Below are 17,552 nucleotides of genomic sequence, written 5' to 3' on the forward strand. Positions count from 1 at the left end.
ATCGATTATAGAAGCAACAATGTGGTTTCAGATGTTGTAGCTAGAATTGTTTTCTTCAATTTCAAGAATCCCTTTTTAATTATCAACATCAAAACTATACTATTTTTCACTTTAGTAGATATTTGTATAATTGTAATTATTGATTGTACAAAGAGTTGGAAAGAAGGTTTTTACCTTCTCTATTTCAAGTGGGTTAGTGCACTTTTTTTATAAAAAAAAAAAAGAAGAAGCAAATGTCACCTTACAAGTGTAGGACTAATAACCATATCTTGATAAATTGTCTATATATATAGGCCATGTTTACACTAATTAAGTAGCTTAAGTGATCAATGCAACTGTTACTGAAACTAATTGGAGATATATAGAGGAGTTTAGGCACTATTATATTGTAACTTATGTTAAATTGAATACATGCATGATGCATGCCCTAATGGCTAATTGTAGTATTCTTCCCCTAAACTTAATTTTTTTGAGTGTCTAAAGTCATTCAAATATTCACCAATTTCGTTTTACCTTTAAAAATTTATCTTTAAATAACTGTTTTGCATATGAAAACTGATAAATTTGATCGTTAAATATTTTTAAGTTCTCAAAAACTAACTCAAGCCATTTTTTTAATTTTTAAGACTCTCACTCACAAAATTTTATTTTTTAAAAGTAAAATACACGTTTAAACACAACGTCATTTCATTTCATTTCCCATTGATAATTAGCCAGCAGAACATGTGGAGCATGTTTCTACTGAATACTATTCTGTCCTTTGTATATACTTTGAAATATTGGACCTAATAAAAATATACTAGCATATGCTATGCTGGTTGATTTTGATTTTTGAATGATGATGTGACAAAAGGAATCTAATTAATTAAAGGTACTGCTTAACAAATCTGTAATACAGATTTAGTCAGAGCAAGTCTATTGTCTTATAATCTAATTTTGTTAAGTGAAACCAATTAATAATTTCAACCTCCATGATTTTAGTGTTTTTAACTATTCTAAGAAATTCATATTGATTGAACCAGCAGGCATAGTGACATTATATTTTTGTCAGACAGGACTGGCTAGTGTTTGAAGGTGTCAATAATTTTGACTTATAAATGTGCATTATGTGGTGAATGATGTATATAATATATACTAGTTCAAAGAAATCCATTTTGTCAAAGAAAAAACAAAGACAGAAAAAAATAAAATAAAATTGCAGGATAATAATGTTACTAGACTAAGAAAAGAAATGTTTTGATGAGATTTAAATAGAAATAGCAAAAGACCAAAGGTTATCGGATACCTGTTAGGAGCATAGGTGAAATCAGAATTTTTCACTAATAAATTTTAAAATATAAATTCTTTTACTTGTACGATTGAATTTGAGTCAAAATTATTCAATTCTGTCGAATCTATATTTTTCATTATCTCTTCGCCCTTGTTACAAAGTATTGTATATCTCATTAAATAGTTGAAGTGTGTGTAAATTAATTCGCACATCACTTTTAGAAAAATATGGAAATAGTAGAAATCACAATTTTAAATATAAAAGAGGTTCTGCATCTATATGATTAATCTTCATTCTTGATAATGATATTCGTTAATCCCAAGTGTTTGATAAATAGATTATAGGGATTTTTACCCTATACAATAGTCCTACAAATTTTTTGTTGTACTAAGTTTTTATTATAAAATTTTAGTCAATATATTATATAATTACCGTATTAAGTAATGATATATTTATACCGATGGGCGGTGACGTTGCAAACTATTATGGCTAATTAAATAAGTAAAAGCTATTTTTAATTGACAGACTAAAAATATTAAAATCATACGATGCAGGGACAGAGTCATTTTCAATTAGGTAAACGCATACGACTAATTGGGCTTTGCTTAGCAATGGTGTTAAAGGAATTAATGGGTTTATTATAGTGAAAATTACATAAACATATTATATTAAGAAAATAATTATTATTTATAGTAATAATATTTTTTTTCACTGAACACTTATAATACAATTTTAATATATATTAGTGAGAATAATTTATAAAACTCATATAATATAAGTTTTATTCATTGATAATATATTTATCACATACTTTAATACACTTATAATACATTGTGTCAATTTCTTACTAAACAAGTATAATATATTTTAAAACACTTATAATACATTTATATTGGATGCATAATTCACTTTTAATACATAGAAGATATATCATAATATTGCTATAAATAATAATAAATAAAAAATATCGCTGAAATCAATAAATATTTATTAAAAAATATTTTTTCCAGTAACTTTTCCATTATTAATTAATTTACACTAATACACTACCACTACTATACTATTTTTTGGCCCTGCAATGAACGTGGGATGTGGGACTAACATGTGGAAGTTACATGTATATATCATTTACATAGTAGGACTGAAACTAGCGCTTTAATTACGAATTTAATCAAATTTGATAATTTTGATCAAAACTTTACATTTATATATAGTTAAAAAAAAAACTCATTAAATATGTTCAAATTATTAATTTAGAATCAAATAATTTTAATGGACTAGCTCTGCCTTTGATATTACATAGTTCATTTCTAGTGAATAATACAAGGTTAGTAAATACATGACATACGCTCGTATATAAATTTATTATTATTTTATAATGATTAATTTAATTTATATTTTTTACTTTATTAAATTATTTAATCATGATAAATAGAATTTTTTTTGGTGTAAATCCTATTCGAATAATTAGTTACCTATTAGCCGAGTGATAATTAATTACTACTTCATCTATCTCCACTTTTACTTGTCTATCGTGAAAAAAAAAACTCATCAAATGTTCATTTTTATTATTACTAGGTTAACAAAATCTCTTGGCTAGGAACATCCCACGTATGTTAGTTGAATCATAGAGTAAAATATAGATATCTAGATTTTTCAATGTTTATAATGTCTGGTACGGTGTTAAGGATACTATAGTTCAACCATATCGAGTAAGTAATTTGGACTGCAAATGATATCAATTAAACTTATACACATTTAACCTTATTTTTTAAATCTTACAAGTTAAAATGAAATGATCAGCCACACTAATTTTATTGTAACTTTTGACGGAAAACATTAGCTATATTATGCATCGAAAAGGTGAAAGCTTCTAGAAGGAGTAAAAGAAAAATCGCATAGAATGAGCTAGAAGAAAAATAATAGAATCTAACGAATACATTTGTCCATCGTCAATTACGTCAATTTTTATTAAGAATTTTAACTAATTTCTGCTACCTGAATTTATGGGTTAGATATTCAATTTCTTTCATGTACATACTATTAAAACTAAAATACTATTGAGCCTAATTTTAATTCGATGAACCTATTCGCACAACTATTTATATCCGGTGTTTAATTATTGTTCGTGGCTTTTCTCTACGATGAATGAAAAGAATCTTACATTATATTTGTGATATAAAGGGTTCTAAGTTTTTTTTATATGAATTTAAACAAATCTTTTTTTTTGAGATAACTTTTGAATCGGTATAAATTTAATTATTGTTCGCAGCTTCAGATAACTTTTGAATCGGTATAAATTTAATTATTGTTCGCAGCTTCTCTCATAATGCATGTAATTAAATTTAATAAAACGAATCTAACATTATATTATATTCATGTGGAATGACAGTAATATTTTTTCAACTAGTCATAAATAGTAGTAATGCTTAGTGCGGTAGTATTTGACATGCATCCACTTTCGTAAAAAATCCTTAACGCTTTATCTTTTACTATTTCTCATTGTGTGGGTGATCAAGAAGATACCATTTCTTTTCATTAGGCCATATGTGGGGTTGGTTTGGGTTAATGTTTAGTGGCTTTCATTACAACATATATTAATTCAGATTCACGATCAGAAACGGAATCAAGATTTTTAATTTATAGGTCCCGAATCACTATATACATAATGTGTCGAATCTGCAATCACAATATTAATTTTACTTCTATTCATGTTGAAAAATTTCATTTTGAAGAGTAAAATACTTTGTAACAATATAATCAGATTCAAAATTTTAATTTATGAATTTGAACCACAACTCCTTTTACTTAGTGGATTCAAATCACATTTCTAAATATACACAAGGTTGACGAGGCAGAATTCGAGTTTTCATAATTTTATTAGATTCGGAGGGTGATATACTTATCGTCCCTAACCTACCTAACAAAAAAATTCAAATCTTTTATTGGGAATAAAAATATATTTATCGTCCTACCACCACTCAGATGATTTTTATCCCAAAGGTATATACTGAAATATTGGAGAGGAAGGTTGAAAAGTAGAGACAGGAAGACATTGGTATAAACAAAAGTCTCTAACATTACTTGTATGATGGGGCAGGACATTATATTTTGTCAATATTGTCAATTGTTCATTGCCATGGATTTCTTTTTCTTCTTTGTGGGGTCTCTTCTTCTTTGGCAGCCAAAGAAACCCTACTTTATTTATTATAGATCAATACACTTAACATGCCCTAGAATAATCTGCCATATGCACTCTTTTCAAAATTTCATTTTTTTTTCCATATATTTTGGATTAATTAATTTGGAGGTTCAGCTGTATATGGACTTTTTTTGTGTGTTAAAAGTTGTTAAGCCATCCATGTTATGAGTTATCATCATTTTTTTTAAAAAAAAAAACAAACTATTTTCTGGTTTATAAGGCGGTGCTGCAATAAAATTAAAAATAGAGAAAATTCTATCCTCGATATTTGTGTAAAATCCCTTTTTATTGATATTTGCATGATAGCCCCCTCATCTCTGAAAACTTGTGCAAAGAGGACCCACAAGTATTCCTTTTTATTAGTATAATCCTCATTAATTTTTCAGACAAAAAACAACCCGGTTCAATAAGCTCACGAATCACGATATACATTGGATCTGAGAAAGGTCAGACTACTAAGATAGATAGTTTCTATACAACTCAAATTCATAATCTCCTAATCATATGACTATAATTTTATTAATTACGCCAAAATTTTCTACAATCCTCATTAATTTTCTTCCAAATATGAAACTTTTTTCTTTTTACTTAAATATTTTGCAACATATATAGGATGTTAGTAGGAGTAATAAATATTCTGTTAAAGGAATTAAACATTATAAGAAGTTAAGAGCCTTAATTTATACTAAAATTTTCTTTAAAAGCCGAAAGACATATATACCTACTCCCGATATTATTATTCTTTTTAATTGTAATAGGGTTTATGCAAAGCAATGCACATAATGGATAAAAAAAAGAAAACTATATTAGGCAAAAATGAGCTACTAATATAAAAAGTTTCTAAATCGTCCATATAGAGATAAACTATATATGGATTGACAACACTATTATTTTTGTAGTACAAACTATTGTGGACATTCTACAAGCTAGTACTATATATATATATATATATAGTTACTTTTGTTATTAACATGTTATACCATAGTGTTTTTTTTTAAAAATAATTCATGAATCAATTATACAATAACTAGATGTATGCATGAATTTATTAATCTATATGGACTTTCTTAAAGTAATAATTATTCATAGATGGATTTTCTTAAAGTAATAATTATTCATAGTCAAACTTGAAATATTAGCAACTAAGCAAAAATATTAATTAAATAATTTTTAGATGTATTTTTTTCACCCGTGTCCGAAATCCGTATTGGAGTTCGATTATATCCGAATTCATGTCCCCGTAGGGCCTTATTCGAGAGAAAATCATTTCCTATCGAAGATTTTTTCATAGCCAAGACTCGAATCCAAGACCTTACTTAAGAGAGGAGCATCCCCATCCAGTGCGCTATATTTTTTGGTGGTAACCTTTAGATGTTATAGGAAAACTTTGAAATTTAATGACGACACACTTGGTGATGAGAAATCAAAACCGTAGGCCATCATATATTGAACTAAGAAGTAAGAACTAAATACAAAATACTTTAAAAATCCTCATGTAGGTCTAAACTTAAAGCCATTTTCAGGCAAAATATGTTGTAAGCCAACTTCCCACTGAAAATAAATGAATAAATAAATAATAAAGAGTAAAAGAGAGAATTAATTTGTTTGATAATTGAGAAGGGAGGTAATTATTATGAAGACTTCATTAAGAGCATTAGTTAAATCCTTTCAATTAACTACAAAGCTGACAAAACAAGATTTAAGTTTTATTGGTTCAACACTTAAATGCTTTAGTATTATTTTAAAATTATACATTCATATCTATTGTTTGTCGCAATTTCAATAGATTTTTTATACATGAATTTATGTTTGGCGTTAAAAATATTGCTACGTTGCCTCCGTCTCTGAAAGTGAGAATAATCCATTTGTTAATAACTAATATTAGGGGCTTTCTTTTATTTGGAGATTTATGTGGTTCTCATGTCTTATGAAGAAAAATAAAAACGTATACCTATATAAATCCAATAGTACTAGATAATGATTGATGCCTACTTGCTATAATAATGGAATTAAAGAGAGCAACTTACAATTAAGCTATTTCAATAAAGTTTTGAGATATTATCTCGAGAAAAAAAGTCTTAGGTTTCTTACTAGTTAGGTTAATAATTACTAATAGAGAAGTAACCATTTTTTTAGTTATAAAATAACAAACAAATTCACTTTCTTTTCTTTCTTAATAAACCACCAAGAACTTCTAATGTATCAAATGTAATTTGATAAGTGAAATTTAAGAAAAAATAATATATACGTAGACCTTATGAGATATTGAGATATATTTATTTTCGATAGACGTTCGATTCATGAAAAATATTTCAAAGCAATCTGGAAAAAAAAATATGAAAATAAAGAACACACAATTCAACAACAACAAAACAATACAATACAATAACATAAGTACACGAGTAAGTGTGACAAAAATCGAAAAAAAATAATCATAAAAACTATCAAAATAATATTAATAATACTAGTAGTACTAGTATGAAAAGGAGGAGCAGATAAAGTGCACTAATTCCATAAGAAAGTGAAATAATATTCAATTATTTACTAACCTTATATTTCTAATTCACCATATATTATCTCTTTTAGGATTATGTCCCTAATAAGATGATTAAATGTCATGTCTCTTGTCAAGAATTGAATGCATTTATCTAACAAAGGAAAATAAGAAAATACACTTAGGAGGACTAGACCAAATCTTGCAAGAAATATAAAGAAGGAAAAAAAATGACGTGCCTTCAATTTTCTACGCAATAAAATCAAACGTAAAGTATTTAACATGCATCACACTTTATATATATTATGGTTAAAGAAAAATTGTCTAGTAATTACCCCATGTACAAAAGGCCAGTGAACTAATTAATCAAGTTTGAGTTGCTTACTCTAATTAATCACATGTTACTCAAGAAACTCTTCATGACAATTCAAAGGCAGTCTAACATATAAAGCATCGCAAGATTTGGAAAACAATCATATTTCTAAAGATGTGATCTATCTAAATAGCATACTTTAATACAAACGTTAGTGATTAATTGTATGGCTCGATGTGATAATTATGTCAAGATATATGCATAAAATTAAGAACTAGAATTATTCCAAGTCATATATATGGAGTAGTATTTTATGTAACGTAGAATTACCTTAACTGCAATTTCCTTATGTTTTACTTTTTTTTAAAAATAATAATAATTGTGCTAGCTAGTATGAAAGCCTAATTATATTATTACAAGGAAGCTACCAAGTAATGAGATGATTTATTACAAGCAATAACGTAAGAGTAACCATTCGGTGTTTACGACAATTCCATCTAATAAATATATGACACATCTTTATATATAATTTATTACTGAATCATAATTAATCAAAACACATTTCATTTTTATTTATGATCTAATTATATTAAATTAGAGAAAAGTAAGCTTATGAAAAGTTTTTAATACATAAATGTGTTTTGTAAATACTAGGGTGCGTCAAAATCAACTAAAAGTTATAAAATTAATCACTTATTATTTTAAGCTTATAAATATTTCTTGTTATATATTTACTGTTTTATCCTTAAAATATTTTCTAATTCTTAATATAGCACTCTTCCAAAATGTAGAACTTCTAAATCCATGTCCTTCCAATTCCTAGTTCCTTATTTTCCTCATCCTTAAACATATATTTTAAATTCATTTTTATAAATAACTCTAAGTACATATTATCTATAAAATTAATGTTAATATTACTTAAAATATATTTTTTGACATGTAGTTGTGATTAGAAATATATATTTTGAAAGTGAAATTTTACACAAAAATTAATTTGAATTAGATATGAAAATCAGATTTCATGAATAAACATTATTTTCAATATTTAAAATCTACTTTTAAAATGTATGATTAAAATACTACTTAACAACTATAAATAAATTTTTAATATAATAATTTTTTCTCATCCCAATTTATGTAATGCTATTTAACTCGACGTGTACCACCATCAATTGTGATAAAACATCACCCAAAGTACAAGGAGGAGGTAATTAAGAGGAAAAGAAGGGTAAAAGTGAGGTGATAGAATTAAAAAAAAGCGACAACGAAAGACTAGTACAAGTTTGAATGTTATTGTTGTCATCATCAAACACACAAATAAGAGAGAGAGAATAAAAGTTGTCGTGTAGTGAAGTGGGCAATTGGAAAAAGGGAGCGTACCGGTGTGTAATTTCACGAAATATGTGGGGCCGAAACTGACATTCTAGCAAAAACATGATGAGGGAAAAAAAAAATCAGCAATAAACAATTCACAACAAAAAAATAAAAATAAAATCAAAGAAGCCCCCCCCCCATCCCCTCAAATAGGGTAGGTATTGGATAGGACAGCTTACTAGAGTAACACCACCATCTCTTTTTTTTAAAAAAAAAAACTATTTCTCCTCTTTCAATTTATTTATTTTATTTTAATTTGATATTAAAAAAAATAATTTTAAATTTTTTATAGTTTCAAATTAAACATACATAGAATATATTTTAAAAAGAATTTGCATTTTTTATTTTATAAATATTTTAAATTTTGTATGATTTTACTCTTAATAATATAGTTTTATAATTATGGAAATATCAAGCGATATCTAAGATTACAAATTTATGTATTGTTTGATTCATATTTTAGTTATATGAAGATTGTAATGTATGAATTATTGTGTGGTGAATGGTATTTATAAATGAAGTGATTGAAGTTGAAGAGAGTAATATGTAGACAATCTTATTTTACCTTATAGATTTTCGGCTCATCTAAAACATATAAAATAAAACAAAAGAGTGTAATTTTATGTAATTTTTTTTTATGTTGATGCTAATTTTAGCAAATAACCTCCAAAGAGTGTTTATTGTATGTGTTAAAAGACTCGTCTTTTTAATTTTATGTCAATCAATTTATAATATGAGACTAAAGAGAACTCGTAATTTTTATCATATGTTGTTTATTGTGTTTTTATTATTATATTATTTGATTGTTGTTAATATTTGTTCTTGTAAATTTTAGGCTGTTTTTCTTTAAAATGCTTTTTTGATTGCTCTCTTCTTCTTTTAGTTGATTTTGATGAAAAAGTTTTTTTTAAATAATATTTTTATTTTTATGAAATAATAATAAAATTTAGATATATTATATTTTTTTCATATTTTATTTAATTGAATTTCAATGAGTATATTATTGTTGTTGCCACACATAGAGGAGTAGTAAGGTAAAAAATCCAGCCTTTTTCCTATTTGTCAAGAAAAGGGAGAGGGGGTAAAATAGAGGGTAGTGGGTGATAAATTGTCCAAACCTGCTTTTTGGTGGAGAGAAGAACCTGATGCCCTCTTTTTGATGTGTGAGTGGGTGGTGCTCTTTTCTCATCGACTCTCTATATCTCTTCACTATTCCTTTTTCCTTTCATCTTCTCTACTCTCCTTCTCCTCTCCATCCATCTAGCCCTTACTACCTGTGCTACTGCTAATACTTTTGGTATATTTTTTTTGTCATTTTTCTTCCTTTATTTTCCATTTCATTTTATCTTCGTGAAAGTTCTCATTTTTAGTCTTTAAAATCAACAAAAGACTCATTTTTTTCTTTCTTTTTTGGGGGTTTCTTCTCACATCCACTTGATCTTTTTCCATTATTTGCTTGTTTCCTCTCTTGGGTCATCTTTTTTTTTTTTGTTCATTTACATCTGGGTTTTGCTTGAATTTGAGTTTTATTTAGAGCTGGTTTCTGGGATATTAGCTAGATGAGGTTTGAATACTGAGATTTCTTGTGATTTCATGATCTGTTTAGGTTTTTGCTTCAATATTTTTTAACTCTTTTGAAATTTTCTTTGATCAAAGCAAGCAAATCTGTTTTTTTGCTAGAAGTTTTGAACTTTGGTCATAAACTCTACTGTTCATTGAGACCAAAACAAACAAGATTTAATTTTGATTTCAGGGGTTTCTTCATTTCTCTGTAACTTCAATGCCCTTTTGATTTCTTGACCAAAAGACTCAACTTTTTATATATGGTTCATTGTATCTAGCAAAACTTTTGAAAAAAAAAATCATCCCTTTGTTGTTAAAATTAATAGAAACCCCTCTAGATTTACTTTGTTTGGTCTTGATTTTTGGAGTGTTATTAGTGCTTAGTTGTTACCCAATAAGCAAAACTTGACAAATTTTATGTACCTTTTTTCTTGGTTTTTGTCCACATAAAATAACGTTACATGAGTCTTGATCTGTCTTCACATCTTTGCTTGCGGGTTTCTTTCTTTCCCAAAATTGGTTCTTTTCTTGTTCTACCAGTCTTTTAAAGATGATTCAACATAAATAGATCCTTGAGATTTACTTCAAAAACACATAAAATAACATTGTATTACTTGTTTGACCCTTTAGTCTTTGTGGGTCTTTCTTGAAAACTCTTGAATCTTCTATTTTTAATTTCTCTTTTATGTTTGCAGGTTGATTGTTATGAAGAAAGGGTAAATCTTGTTGTTGGTGTTGGTGGTGGTGGGGTTTTGTTGTGTTAACAGTAAGTATTAATATTATTTTTGTGTGTGGAGAGGCCTTTTGGCTACTGTGTTATGCTGAAGGCTAAGTATAATAAGGAGATAAGACTAAGTAGTAGTCTTGGAAAATATAGCTACAGCAGTTCTTGTGACTGTTGGGAAGACAGCACAAGAAGAAGAAGAAGGGAGAATTTTATCAGCAGATGTTATCCATTGAAAACATTCCACCAGATCCTTGTCATATCTCTCTACTGAAAAGTAGTAGTAGTGATGAAAGGCCTTCTTCTGATAATAAGCTAGTAGATCTGTCCAACTCTGACCTTGATGACAACAACAACAACAAAAATTTCTCCATAAGGTAAAAAAACAATAAGAAACTCTGCTTCTGTCTTGTATGGGATTTTAGTTTCTAGTTACCTCTTCAATATTTTACTGTTGAAAGGGTTTTTTAGTCATCTGGGGATTTTCTTTTTGTTGGTCAGATCCACTGTTGTTCATTGATTTTTGATTTTGGGAAACAAAAAAAAAGTCTTTTTTTAGCTTCTTGTCTTTTACTCCTAGAGTCTTGGTTGAGATTTCATGTAACTATATTTATGGTATACATATGTGAATGAGTATGAGATGAGTTTTATGTTGGTTCCTTTTCATATGATATGGTAATAAGCAATTAAAGATTGTTGCTTTCTTTTGTTGTGGGGGTTCCTTTTGCTACTTTGTTTTGAGGTTATTGACATATGATATTAATGTTTTGTATTATCTTGTAGGGATTATGTTTTTAGAACCAGGAGAAAGGACATCAAGACTAATTGGCCATTTTCTCAGGAAAATTTGCAGCTTTGTTTGAAGCATGGCGTGGCGAATGATTTGTTACCTCCTTTTCAATCTGATAAGGGATGTGCTATAGATAATCCTTTGACTGACAAGGACAATACAGTCACTTCTGAGGAGAAACATGTTGAGCTAGATGATGATCCTGTGTCCACTAGTTCTAGCAGTGGTAGAATATGTATGCCAAAACTAGCTGTGGATTGTAGAAATATCAACTCAAGTGGATCTGATAGAGAGAAGGTGTTTCGGACAACGATAACCAGTCGGTCTTGTTCTGAGATTGATTCAGTTCCAACAGCTCAAATAAGAAATCGTTGCTCAGGAGCAGAAGCTGTCAACTTGCCGGAACCTCTGGTCAAGGAACCTCCTACGTCAAACAAGAGCGGGAGCACAGTACAACAATCAGCGAAAAAGTGCAGATTAATGGTCAAATTGGGCAACGTTACAGATCAGAACGTAGAAGAGGCAGACACTACCACAAACAGTTTCATGGTGTCCGAGTCAATGGCTTCGAAAGTATGTCCGGTTTGCAAGACTTTCACATCCTCATCAAACACCACATTGAATGCTCACATCGATCAATGTCTCTCGGGAGAGTCATCAACAGTCAAGTGGACATCAAATCCTAAGGTGATTAAGCACAGGATAAAGCCAAGGAAAACAAGATTGATGGTGGATATCTATGTAACGGCTAAGAGCTGTACACTGGAGGATCTTGATAGGAGGAATGGAACCAACTGGGCCTCAAATCCGACCTCATCTGTTCGAGAGATCACTGAGGTACCTGCTGTTGAGAAACTGGAAAAGCCTCCTCCTGTGAACCTTGAATGCACTGCTAATGAAGGTGCTGTTTATATTGATGCCAATGGCACGAAGCTTCGAATTCTGTCCAAGTTCAATGATGAGCAGCTTCCATCATCAAAGCCGGTTAATGATCCTCTCCAGAAAAAAATGGTTGATGGAGATAAAAGAAGCAAATTCATTTTGACAAAGAAAAGAAAGAAACATCACAAGCTTCTGAAATCTGCTTCTCATACTAAAAGGTTTTGCTTGCCCAAGCCAGATCACTGTTCCAAGGTATGTTTTTTTTTTTCAAATCCTGGATATAAAGAAGTTTCCTCAGCTTTGGTTTTGTTCTTGAAACCCTTTCTTTAATCAAGGATATTACATCTCATCTTTGAATTTTTCATTTCTTCCAACACTGTAGCAATATAGTGCAGTAATGAAACTGCAAAATTTTAGGAGTGGAAAACAAAAGAGTACTGGGAGAGCAATGTTAAAAGCCTTTTTCTGTATTTTGGCCTTCATGTTTGCTTAATTTCATGATTGTTTTGGTAATTTGGTTGAAAGGAGGGGCCGGTTTCACTTGAAATGGGGGCGGGTGTAGGTGGGGGTTTTGCGTATGTTGAGAACTAAACCATTGTAGTTTAAAGTTCTTGGATTTACAAGCTGCTTTCTTACATCATTTATCTTTTATCAAAATTATTATGTTTTTACCAATTAGCAGTCCTAGTATGTAATATTAATTTGCTTAGAACTAAGTTGCTAAATATTTTATGAACAGATTAAGAGTGGTCAAGAGAGCACCTTTTCTCCAAGAGAAAATGTTGACAAAGTGGATTGCCGAAATAAGTACCTCAGATCTGCGGACCAGATGGTATCAAATGGATTGGCAACCATAAAACAATGGGCATGTTCAAAGAGAACTGGCCTTACAAGGAAGATCAGTGATAAGGACAACCATCAGCTTTCTGGAGGTGATATGTCAGCTGGCATGCAAAGTGACAATGATGTGTTGCCTCGAACTGATTCATTTAAAAAGAGAAGCTGTCTTGTGAAATCTCCAAGATCATCTGTTTGTTTGCCTGAGAGTAGCCAAAGAATGGGGAATATGCTGCTTGATCAGCCTCAAGATGAACATAGCGAAGAACCACCTTTTCTGCAAAAGAAAGTGGACTTTTCATCGTCTCAATCTCCACTCCCATCTAGCAAGAAGAGATCCCTAGTGTTACAAAGGTGCAAAGGAAAGCTTTTGAAGGTAGATGGCCATTCTGTAAACAATCGTCCGAAAATAACAATAGATCATGCACTTTCTGTGAAAAATATGAGAGTTGGGAGAAACACAGATAACTCTGAGATCAATTGTCAACAATCCACCCCTCATCCATCATTCTCCTCAAAAGCGAGGAAGTTTTCATCATTGAGGAAGAACCTTTCGTCCGTCAGTGAAGGGCCTGCTCGTGATGTTAAGTATAATTTGAAGTGGAAAACAGCTTCCTTTAAGAAGTCTTGTGTGAGCTCCAGCTCAGAATCTGAAGAAGGTGAAGCTTGCCAGACTGAAGGAGAGAAACATTGTTTAAGAGGAAATCCCAGAGAAACAAATATTCAAGGGAGCAAGAGTTGTGATAGGGTAATTGTTAAAACATCTGAAGTTTTGAACATCAGGAAAAATAGAGAGGGAATTATGGGCTTTAATGTGGAAGGCACTCTGGGCTTGAAGAGCTCACAATCCTCAGCTGTGACCCATTCTGATAATGAAACAGGCAGCATTTTAGCAGGTGCATCTGATGCTACAGGATCTGTGAAAGCGAATCATCAAAGTCAGAGTGATACGACTATGGATCCAGCTGCCTCTGAATTTGCTGTGAGGGGAGATTTTATGAGTTTTAGCAAGCAAATGGATGCTAGATCTGATGAGATGTCTGGGCCTGCTATGTCTCATTGCGAGTCACAATTGTTTAGCGAAGAGTACAAAGGATCCTTTCTTGGAACCAAAGCTGCAGCATGTTCACAAGATCCTATTTTAGGCATTGAAGGGATGATTGATGGCAATGTCCATGATGTTGCTGAATTAGGATCTAACGACGATGGGCAAGGAAATTACTTTTTGGAGGTTGATCCAATCCCCATACCAGGACCACCGGGATCCTTTTTACCTAGTCCTGGTCGTATGAGCTCAGAAGACCTTCATGGTAGTTCATCATTAACCAGCAGCAGAATTCAATCTTCTGCAGATCATCTCGAATTCGTTGATCAGGATTCTTCTGGTTCGCCTACTTCTGCTGCATCAACAGTTTCTAACTCAACTATGGCTAGAACTGGCTCAAGATATTCGGGGAATTTGTATGATGGTGGAAGGGATTCGTCAAAAATGCTCAAATGCCACACTGGCTGGGAAGATAAAAGGTCTAGCATTTCGGGCAGCACTGTTGATCTTCTGGTGGAAAATTCGTTCGCACTACGTCAGACTGCAAATTCAGGAAATGATAAAGATGGACTGGACAAAATTAATGCAAATACGTTATTTCCTGGAAAAGGAACTTTCAGATTTACAAATGATAAGCCATGTTGTTGTGTCGGGAAAGGAGGAGGAACATCTCAAGGGTTTGCTTTGAATCGAGAAGAGTCGCAGCTGTTACAGCGACGGGCCTTGGCCCCTTCACCTTTTCCTGCCAGTGAGAATCAGCTGAGCCTTGATTCATTCACGAGACCTAATAACATCTTATTGAAGAGCAACTCATTTTCTCTTAGTGACTCGAGTTCAGGACCTGAAACAAATGGCACCGCTAAATCATCGGCCACGGGATATACTCAATTTGGTATTTCTGCTGATTCTGAGTTCAAGCTCCCAACTCGTGATTCTGAGTCTTTTAGTCCATCTGCTTCTAATCCAGTTCTCAGGCTGATGGGAAAGGATTTAATGGTCATCAACAAAGATGAAGATTCCCCACTGAAAAGATCACCCCACTCAAATTCCACGAATGACCTGGCAAACACTAGACTTCGTAACGAGGATCTGAACTCCTTCTGTCAGGTGGATGCGCATAGTCGTCTTGTCTCTCACTTCCCTCAAAGTGGTGATCCAGTACAGCATTTTGATGTCAGATTGTTCAATGGTTTCAAAAGTCAAGACAGTTACTCAAGGCCACAAGTACAGCTATCCCCTACATCTCCAGCCTCATTTTCGTGTAAGAGTAATGGCAGTGGATTGATGGCTTCCTCTTTTGGCAGACAAGACTATTTAGGTGGGTGCAATTTACATACTGTGCGAAATGGACCAAATGAGACATGTGATATGAAGAAGTTTGTAGCCACTCCCATCTCTCATTGGAAAAATGCAACTTCAGTTGGGACTAATGCTGTCCGAGAAATTATTGTAATTGATGATTCTCCAGAAAACGAGGCTAATTCTCCATACACCACGAGCATGGGGAAAATGCAGATTAGCTCGGGCTATACCTCAAGGGTTGTGGATCTCTGTGACAATAGACCGCGTGGTGGATCTGGAGTAGCTCAGAATGCAAATTTGCCTACTCAAGTGAACGAGATTCCTGCCAAGACGTGGAATGTCAACCCAGACGGTTGTAGTTTAGTTCATCCAAGCTCTTTCTCGGCTTCCTCATCACCTGCAGGCCCTTTTAGATCATCTTTATATTATTCTCCAGGCTTTTCATAACCAAGAAATCGCCTTTTACATGGCTATTTCCTCTCGACTGACAAGAAAATGCGGCAAAGTTGAGCAGATGAGTTTTTCTAGTTTGGGTTTTCACTTTCATAGCGTTTGATGTTTACTCTAAACAGTACTGAAAGTACCATAGACATATATATATATATATATAAAGCAGTTTAATTACTGAGGCCAGTTGAAAGTTCCCTGGAGTGTCTAATGTATAAAAAGTCTTTAAATAATGAGTTGTTCCAAAGGATAATATGAACTTCCAAATTCGTTTCTTCTTAACATTTCTTTTTCTAGTTTAAAGGATATTGCTTTGCTTCTAATATAATGGTCATATACTAATGATGCTCTTTTAGCTGTACTGCTCAGACTCTCTAAAAATGTTATTGTTGCCCTCATATTGGATCCTTAAATAGTATGTGCTTTTGGAGGATCTGATACGCACACATCGACATTATTGAAGAGTCCGAGCAACATCATTGTCTTTTAGGATGGTAGAACTATTGCCATACTAGTGGTTTTAGATATTATTTAATAGGTTTGATGCAATGGCGTAGCCACACAATTAAGTGAAGGATGGTCAGTTAAACACCCTTTATATTCTGTATTGTTCAAAAATTACTTTTTATACATATATATATATATACTAAATCTTAACCATCTTAGTGAAATTTCTGGTTTTGCCGCTGCCACTGACTTGATTATTGTCTAGTTGAATGGAAAGATCAATTAGAGAACATTACAGGTTGTAAGTGAGTCAGTAGTGGGAGTAGTGGAATGACAGCAGCTTCATATATATATATATAAAAGTTGCGTTGCATGGCTATATATATAATCTTGATGTGACCTGCATTCACTTCTCTCAGCATTTGCACGTTTGATGGTGAAACAACTTAATATATACATTTTCTATTTTCATCATCAAATATCTATGCTTTTAGATCACAATATGTTTAGTGATATCTCTATATTTCATGTGGTAAGAAAAAGAGGAAGTATGAGAAGGTTAAAACACAATGTTGCTCGGACTCTTCAAAAGAAATCGTTTGGTGTGAGTCAAATGTTTCAATAGTTTATTCATTTTTTGAGAAGTTAACAGGGCGCAACAACATTTTTGAAAAGTCCAAAAAATATAATTAAAAATATTGCTTTCATGGATAAAGATGAAATAAATAGAAGAGGATTGGGGTTGATTGGTTGGGGGGGGGAGGGGCATAATATATAGTCATTTCTTGTTGTTGTGGTGTACGTGTACTTGGTGCATTTGTATTATTGCATGCAGGGAAAAAAGTTAACTCAGAGACGCTCC

At 31.5% G+C, this 17,552-nt stretch overlaps 1 protein-coding gene across 3 annotated transcripts; it reads left to right on the forward strand.

Moving 5' to 3' along the window:
- Positions 1 to 9,769: 9,769 nt before the first annotated feature.
- LOC129891697 (uncharacterized) lies at positions 9,770 to 16,512 on the forward strand. Of its 3 annotated transcripts, none has more exons than XM_055967147.1 (4): positions 9,770 to 9,950; positions 10,912 to 11,317; positions 11,724 to 12,864; positions 13,352 to 16,512. In XM_055967147.1, exons 2-4 carry the CDS (start codon positions 11,163 to 11,165, stop codon positions 16,241 to 16,243), a joined length of 4,188 nt encoding a protein of 1,395 aa, XP_055823122.1. In that variant the 5' UTR covers positions 9,770 to 9,950; positions 10,912 to 11,162; the 3' UTR covers positions 16,244 to 16,512. The 3 variants fall into 3 exon arrangements, with proteins under 3 accessions (XP_055823122.1, XP_055823124.1, XP_055823123.1); XM_055967149.1 differs by having other exon boundaries at positions 9,802 to 9,816; XM_055967148.1 differs by lacking the exon at positions 9,770 to 9,950 and adding an exon at positions 10,007 to 10,217.
- Positions 16,513 to 17,552: the final 1,040 nt, after the last annotated feature.

This window comes from Solanum dulcamara, chromosome 6 (assembly GCF_947179165.1).
Source record: "Solanum dulcamara chromosome 6, daSolDulc1.2, whole genome shotgun sequence".
In the NCBI taxonomy this organism is placed as follows: domain Eukaryota; kingdom Viridiplantae; phylum Streptophyta; class Magnoliopsida; order Solanales; family Solanaceae; genus Solanum; species Solanum dulcamara.

Bases quoted from the DNA above. Each gene is read 5' to 3' on its own strand.
- LOC129891697 (XM_055967147.1), top strand. From the start codon at position 11,163: ATGTTATCCATTGAAAACATTCCACCAGATCCTTGTCATATCTCTCTA. The intron at 11,318-11,723 runs GTAAAAAAACAA...ATTATCTTGTAG, and splicing joins AACAAAAATTTCTCCATAAG to GGATTATGTTTTTAGAACCA. The intron at 12,865-13,351 runs GTATGTTTTTTT...TTTTATGAACAG, and splicing joins AGCCAGATCACTGTTCCAAG to ATTAAGAGTGGTCAAGAGAG.